An 8558-nucleotide genomic window follows, 5' to 3' on the forward strand; every position below is an offset into this window, starting at 1 on the left:
AATCTGACAATGGCAGGGTACAGCAGAATTCTTTCTCCTTGCCTTATTTGTGGACACTACCCTACTACTAATGTAAATTAAGATGGCATTAATTTTTTGCCTACAACACAACAATGTTGACTCTCATGGTGAACTTTGAGTCCACTAAAACCCATATAATTTTCCTACAACTCCCCTAACTCTTTGAAATTTGAGGTTCTATGTGAAAAGAACTGGGGACTTTTCTTGTCTCTTTATCCTCATTTTGTCTTACTGCCCACAACCTAATTTCTTTCAGACTTGGTCTTGTGAACCTGGATTGATTTACGGAGTATGGAGAAGTAGTTGTTGTTAAATCTATTAAAGACCTCAAAACATTCTATTCCATTAAAAAATTCCAGTTTTATCAGTATCTTTAGCACACATATTTTCAATGTGATAAGATTAATTCACATTGTATAATAATGTAGAAACATTTCATAAGCAATTGCTTTCTAAGGCCATGAAAATCATAATTAACTGATGATGCCTACAGTTGATAGAACTACCAGAGCCCAACCTATTTCCCAAATGAAGTGAATTTACCCAGTCATACTCATAATTCATTCAGTGTGACTGCCATTCAAATAAAAAGGTTCAATTAGTGCCAAAAAAGAAGGTACTGGTCATATAGGGAGGGGAACAAGATGGAGCTTTTTTCCCCTCTCCATCATCCCTTTAAAAAAAGAAAAAGAAGGAAAATCTAATAGGTATAATGTATTGATAGCATCTGCTCTAGAGGACTTCATAATCATAAGCTTGCTTCTCTGGAAATAATTAACATTTTCTTTTTATTCTTTTTCTCCATAGTGAATCACATGAAGGTCACCCCCATGGATGCAGCCACAGCCTCTCTCTTAAATGTGTTCAATGGGAATGAATGTGGAGCTGAGGGTTCATGGCAGGTTGGAATTCAGCAGGATGTGACTCACACTAATGGTTGTGTTGCCTTGGGAATTAAACTACCTCACACTGAGTACGAAATCTTCAAAATGGAGCAAGACACACGGGGTCGATACTTACTGTACAATGGCCAGAGACCCAGCGATGGATCCAGTCCTGATCGGCCAGAAAAAAGAGCCACGTCTTACCAAATGCCATTAGTCCAATGTGCATCTTCAGCACCCAGATCAGAAGATTTAACAGAGGAGAATACAATAGGCCACTATGGGAATGGGGCACCTGAAAGGAATTTCTTTACTGTACTCCTGACTCTGAGTGCATGCATTTGGACTGTTCCACATTGGAATATCTTCAGCTAGATTTCTTTATGCTTTTAAAAAATATATATATATATTTTTATTTTCAAAATTAGAATTCCTTGGGTATAGACTTCCCTCCCAAAAAAAGGATGTTTATTCCCCCAATGCACTCAAATGTCTAAGAATTGTTGTTCTTTCCCCCTCCCCACCCTCAAATTCGATTCCCAGCCCCAGAATCATGACTAGCACTTGTTTGAAGTTTCTGCTTTGAACTTCATCCAGTCTGTTCCTTGGCCTGAGTGACTGCACAACAGTAATTGCACTTTAGGACTGCAGACAATTTAGTAGATTCTTTGGGGGTTAGGATTAAAAAAAACAACAACTATATTATCTGGCCACATTGACCTTTAATTGAAAAAAAAGATCCAGCTACATTTTCACTGCCATTTTCCTTTTGTCACTTTCTTTCCCATCTCTGAACTTGCCTCTCCCATCTTGAATAGCCCTATGCAGTATTGGGTAAGTGCTGGGAGAATGATGTCCTTTTACTTTAAGAAAATGCTTTGGTGTAGATATGTATATATTCAAAGACACAAGGATTTATCTAAATGATCTTAACAAGTTTTATACAGAGGAGAGAATTGAAAGCCTTCCTTTCAGAAGTACTGAATGGAAAATATCTGTAATTAAAGTATCAAAGTAATTTAAGCTATTTTTGCATATAATTTTTAAAAATTTTTTTAAAGAATACACTTAGTGGAGCATATGTGGCACTTTTCTCTATTCATGGTTAAGAAGAGTCAAAGAGGACCTTAGAGGTCAATTTAGTCCAAACCATAACTCTGATTTTGTTATGTTAGTTTTCTTGTTGCATCTGTGTCCTGTATAAATAGATAATTTGCTGGAATCACTAAGTAGAAAGCAATGCCATTATAAATTGTATCTCAGAGGATAGACAGTAATGTATCTGGTATGTACTGGTCTTGCAAAGTGCCACATGAATGCTGACAATAATATGGTCCTTTTCTAATATACCATTTCCTTTTCTTAAAACTTTCATTCTGGCTTGTATAACATTTTGTTACAGGTAAGCAAAAGTATCTAGATTTGTAATATCTCTCCTACCAGCAAAAATACATTTTTAGAAGAAAGGTACACAAGGGAAAGGGCATGATATTCAGAGAAAATATTAAAAAAACCAGTATCCTGTGGGATTTGTAGCATCCCTTTCATGCCATTTTATCTTGTCTCTTGAATTGTCTTTCTGTCATATAGACTTAACTTGGAATCAGATAACTAGACTAATCCTTCTAATCAGCAATTGACCTAGTTATACACCATGGAAAAAGTCAGTTTCTTCATTCGCCTCTAACCTTGTGCAAAATCTGACATAATATTTCTGCCCCCAATTCTGTCCCACTGAGACACTGGAAGGGTATAATGTTTGTAAATGTACTTTGAATTCTTAGAAATGGGTCTGTGTAGACTCCAAGTATTCCTTTTTTTTTTTAAAGTTTTTGTTAGGCAGTGGGGTTAAGTGGCTTGCCTAAGACCACACAGCTAGGTAATTATTAAGTGTCTGAGGCCGGATTTGAACTCAGGTACTCCTGACTCCAGGGCTGGTGCTCTATCCACTGTGCCACCTAGCCACCCCTGACTCCAAGTATTCTTAAGAATAGAAAATAATGAAAAAGAAATGAAACAAAAAGATAACAATTGAAAATCTAACTTTAAGAGAGGGCTTATAGGATGAAAAAAAATCAATCAGGATTAAGACATTATCCTATTTAATATTAACATTAAATGCTAATAGTATTGTCTGTGATTTAAATTTTTAAAGATCATGTGGGTGTTTATTATTAAATAAATATATTTAAATTATAGTTCTAATTATGGAGATTATCAAGATCATACATTCAGCATAAAAACACTAATCTGATTTGCCAAATTTACTACATAGTGAAAAAAACTGGTCAAGTATTAATATGCCTATAAAATTTCATTTTTTCTAAGGAGCCATCTAACAAGTAGTATAACCATTCTATTATCACAAGCCATAACAAGTCATATGAAGCATATAATATTTACTATCTTATAGGCTATATCAACTATTTAACCATGAAAGTGACAGACTAATTGAAATTAGAGACTAAGTCTAACCCATAGGTCTGGAAAATTGTTTCCATGTTATATACTTGCAATTTTTAGAAAAAAAAGTATATTTTTATATAATTTATTTTTAAAGTTGCAAGTATGACATGAGATTTATGCATATAAATAAATATGTATGTATGTATCTGTATTAAAAATGAATACATACAAACATATGTGTCTTGTTGCTGAGATCAAAATAGAATGTTGTGGATACAGGTCCAATCACTTTAGCATTAATGTAATTTATTAGAAAGTTAACACATCGAATCATATGGTTTGGATACATTGATGGGTATCTTAGTTCTTCATTTATATATATGTATATTTATCACTTGATAAATATATATATATATGTATACACATATGTGTATACATATATGTGTACACATAGGTTTGGACTTAATGTGTTTCTTACAAATTTATGTAGATCTAAAATCCTAATAGTATGGGATCACTTAGCCCTTTTTAATCTCTTATTTTGTACAATTTTTGTCGATATCTTCCTGTAAATTATATAGATGGTATATATGACACACTAGAGGCTTTCCTTTAGTATTTTTGATATTTTGTGGGTACCAGTGTGATATAAATTGTCCATTTTTTAGTACTTATGTACTTCCATTCAGGACATGCATGGTCAGATAACATGTATCTTATTCCACGAATGGGGTGAAAACTATCATAGATAATATACTATAGTCTACTTATACCCACCATATGCCTTTCTACTGCCCTCTAGGTTACTTGTAATTCTGAATATTTAAGGTCATGATGTTTTATAAGTCACAACCATATACCATCACCAGAAGAATATTATGATTAAAGAATTTTTTTCTGACTGCAAAATACTTGAGATCATTCAAAACGTTGAGGACTTTCTCAAATGCAATAGAAATCATTCACCTCTTACTCAGTTTAGGATGCAGTTCATTTTCCATTGGCAACATCTACCCAATAATTCAATAAACAAGTATTGAGTTAGTTCTTATAGGCACTGTTCAAGATGTAAATGTTGGTGGATTAACTAAGTGGGTCTTCTGTTCGGTTGAATATCATCATCTTGACATTTTTCATTTTTCATTTCTTTGTTCTTCTAATGGTGAAAATCTCTTTAAATGTTTGTGGATTTCACTGAAGTTTTTAGGATACAGAGGTTCATTGGAAGTTCTACAGTGGCATCTGTAAATAAGAACATTTAAAGAAAACCTTCATTAATAGAAAATATTTTGCTTGAACTCTGCATGGAACATCTTCCATGCTACAAGTCAAATATCTTAAATGAGCTGATGTTTTGTTGTTTTATGACTAGCTTGATATAGAATTGTTGAACAAAATTTTCTCACATTATTTTTTGTAGCATATGCAGAAGAAAAGGATCTTCAAGGTTGTCCTATCAAGGCCCTTAAAAAATCAACAGACAGAGTAGGAGCTTTTGCCATACCATTTAGTTATGAGAATGTAAAGAATTTTCAGTTACCTTTTCATACATTTACCTATAACATCTTTGATACATAAATGGATGATTTTCATCAAGGCATTATGTTTCTCTGAAAGTAAGCATATTAAGTAAATAGTTCTCAGTACCTTCATTTATGAATAGAATTTTCTAAAGGTGGATGTCCTTCACCAGATTGCCTAGATATGCCACTGAATCACCATTCTTGGAAGAATATGGTTATGATATTCAGGAGAGTTCACATCAAAGAGTACTCAAGAATTATAACCTTAAATAACTTTAAGATGGTTATTAAAAAAGGTTATATTAATTTTCTGCCTCAAACTTTCAAATCTCTCTTAAATTCCCCCCAATTCCAAAGCAGGAAATAAGGTGCTAACCAGGTCCACAGGGTTATAAGAAAAAGGGATTTTGCTCCAAGAGTATAGGTGAAAGAAATGTGACTTGACCATAATGTGCACTTCCATGCCAGAAACCCTCTTCTCATAACCTCAGCACAAATGATACCTCAGTTTTGTGTATCTCTGTGTGTTTTTGTGTGTGCGTGTGTGTGTGTGTGTGTGTGTGTGTGTGTTGAGGGGCAGGGGGTCATTTCAATTCCAAGTGTTTACCTTTGGAGCTAGTTTCAGTGCCATGTGGTTTCACATGGAATCTGTTACCACAAGTGACCTGAATTAGGAAGAGTTTTCTTTTTCTACATGATAGACTCAGAAAGGATAACTTGATCCAACAATGGTCTCAGAAAGTAGGTAATTGATATTTATAAAATCTTAACTTCAAACTGAACCTACTGAATAGTAACCATAGGCTTCCTAAAAGCCCATGGGAGTCAAAGAACACATTTGTTCAAATTGCTTGATACAATAGGAAGTAGTAATTACATCTGCACCTTAGAAGAATCATTCTCTACATGGGCTGCTCTAACAAGGAGAGAAATTTAAGGTAATTTCAATCTCTACCTTCTATCAACTAAAACACAATTCTGCCAACATTCTTGACAAGAGCACATAACAATCTATGGGAGATCAAACTCTAAATTCTGAATATTATGGAGGCAATTGGATAAGACTTAGGGTTTTGAACTCGACCAAAAACGTATTTATGTCTCCTCTGACAGAAATGAACTCAGATAAATGATTTCCAAAAGGAAGACTTTCCACACATGTGCTAGTAGGCATTAGTAGAATATCTATCAAATTACCTTTCATTCTGTTATGAACAGCAGGTCCTGAAATTGCAAACTGAGGCAAGCTTCCAGAGAAGTAAAGTCTTAGGAATTTTAGGAATGGGAATTCTTCAAAGTACAGTCTTCCAGGTGTTAAGAAAATAATCAAGTGGGAGAAACACTTCCAAAGGTCAGCTCAATATTACAATTAATGAGGTGGAATGATTTACATTTTGAGTCACTATTAAGAAGGATAAAATACTATCAAATCCTATTTCCTATATGAAACATAGGTTCTTACTGCCTGGAATGCACTACAGAGCATCTTATTTATGTACAGATTGTCTCTTCCACTAGCATGTGAGCTCATTGAGAGCAGGAATTATTTTTTTGCTTGTTTAAGTTTTTTTGTTTGTCACTTTTTTTTTGTATCAGTAGTACCTGACCTATATAACAGCTACTTAATGTATATTGTTGATTTAATCAATATTCACTTTGGAAGTAAATTGGAAAAAGGATCAATTTTGTAGAGGATGCTTCAGAAAATTTAGAGTTGGTTGATGAGAAAAGATTTTTCACAGTGTGAATTATTTGGGAAATACTGGGAAAAGGTATTCTGCATTATGCTCTTTAAGAAAGTGACTTAATAAGCTTCATAATAATATTTTCAACCATCATATCATACTTGTAATTTTTTTACAGTGTAAGCTCCTTGAAGGCAAACAGGGACTATTTCATTTTGTTATTGTACATAGTGGCTGGTACATAGAAGGTGATGAATAAATGTTTTTTGATAGCTTGATTGTGAGAGAGAACACTGAAAACACCCTGGAGGTTACTTCTGATATGACCCATTACCTGGGTAAAAGCAATATTAAGAGAAAGATATTGCACAATATACATAATTTGGAAGCAAAATGGCATTGAAACAGGGTTAGAGTAAATAAAAGAATCTAGGGAAAGGATTGTAAGAAAATTGCCTTGTCCTACTATTACTACTATCATAACATACCAAGAGTAAACAGGCCTTAGCAAAAGGTGAGGACTGTTTATCTTAGAAGTTATTTTTTCTTAAACTTTTAAAATGTAACTTCTAAGCAATAAAGGTAATAATACACAATACAATACTGTAATCATTTTCAAAGCAATAATGTTTCTTGTAGATGTCTTATCATTTGCATAGAAATCTTTTCTCTTTTTCATGAAGCAATATAATTTTAACCCAAAATCTAGACCTTTTGTTTTCCCATTTCCAGTGCTTTCTAATGTTGGGGTCTTTTTTTCTATTTTCTTTACCATCTATGTTTTTGTAAATATACAAAGCAATTCTTCTCTTTCATTCTATATTCCAGATTACATTGCTGGGGAAATTTGAATAATTGTTAAAAGATTGTCTAAAATACAAGCTGTTAAATAAAGTGCTAACACTCTTCAAGATAGTGTTACATTGAATTATTGCTTCTAATCAGGTGAAAAACCAAAACCTGAAAACATTTGATTGTATTTAAGATTTCCTGTTAATTTGTTAGGTTAGGAAGAATGGAAACAGGAAAAAAATAAGCAATAAATATATTTTATTTTCAAGTGATATTTAATATCAGGTCACAATGGTTCATTTTATTTTACATAGATATATATTTTAGTTCATGTCAGTAAGCATATATCTAGTGTTCTCACTAAGATAAAAATTTAAAATGTGACATTGATATTTGCATAGTGATTTCCTTAGAACAATCTGGGGCAGGTAGTGGAAATGTGCTTGTCCCTTTTTGAACTCATCTTGAACTCTCAAGGGAGAGAAAATACTAGAATGAGACTAGAAGGATTTGAAAGAGAATAGAATTTATAGACTATAGGTGCAGGCAACAAGAATCTGTTCTCAGTCACCATCACCACTACATCACGCATAGCAACCCAGGCTCCCAGCTATTACTACTAATACTCAGTTGCCAGACATTAGCATCATGCACATTCAGAACCAAATCAGGAGTTCCCCCTATCATTTTCCAGAGTGCATATTCATTTCCTGGAGATGTGGTTCAGTATATCAGGTCATTTAATGATGTTATAATCCCCTTGCTACAAAAACAGCACCTCATTTTTTATGTGAAGAAACTGAGTCTCAGGCTAAATGATTTGTGAATGGTCATAACAGCTAATGTCAGAAGTAGGTCTCAACATCAGGTCCTCTGATTCCAAATATAGCATTTTTTCTACCAGGAAACATTGCTTCTTAACTTTTTCAATTTTTCATGTGTCTCCCCCCTCCTCCACTGTCAAAGTCTTTACATTTTTATTTACTCATTGCTATAAAGAAGCATGGCACAGTAAAGTGTTATATTTGGCGACAGGAAGCTCTCAGATCAAATGTTTCTGACTTTTAAGCCTGTGATGATGGGCAATCATAACTTCTCTGATCCTCAAGCAACTCTTTAATATTTATCTAAATAAAGGGAATACTGATAGTTTATAGTGGTTAAAGCAAAAACCTTAGAGACAGAAAGATCTTAGTTCAAATTTGAACTGAGATACTTGATATTTAACAGCTGTGTAATCCTGGACA

At 33.6% G+C, this 8558-nt stretch overlaps 1 protein-coding gene across 1 annotated transcript in view; it reads left to right on the forward strand.

Moving 5' to 3' along the window:
• The window catches only part of APCDD1 (APC down-regulated 1), a 59134-nt gene extending 51532 nt beyond the window's left edge, over positions 1 to 7602 (forward strand). Inside the window, exon 5 of the mRNA XM_074208161.1 lies at positions 829 to 7602. Within this exon, the coding sequence (XP_074064262.1) occupies positions 829 to 1280 (452 nt within the window). The 3' untranslated portion in view covers positions 1281 to 7602. The remainder of the gene's footprint in view (positions 1 to 828) is intronic.
• Positions 7603 to 8558: the final 956 nt, after the last annotated feature.

This window comes from Macrotis lagotis, chromosome X (genome assembly GCF_037893015.1).
Source record: "Macrotis lagotis isolate mMagLag1 chromosome X, bilby.v1.9.chrom.fasta, whole genome shotgun sequence".
NCBI lineage: Eukaryota > Metazoa > Chordata > Mammalia > Peramelemorphia > Peramelidae > Macrotis > Macrotis lagotis.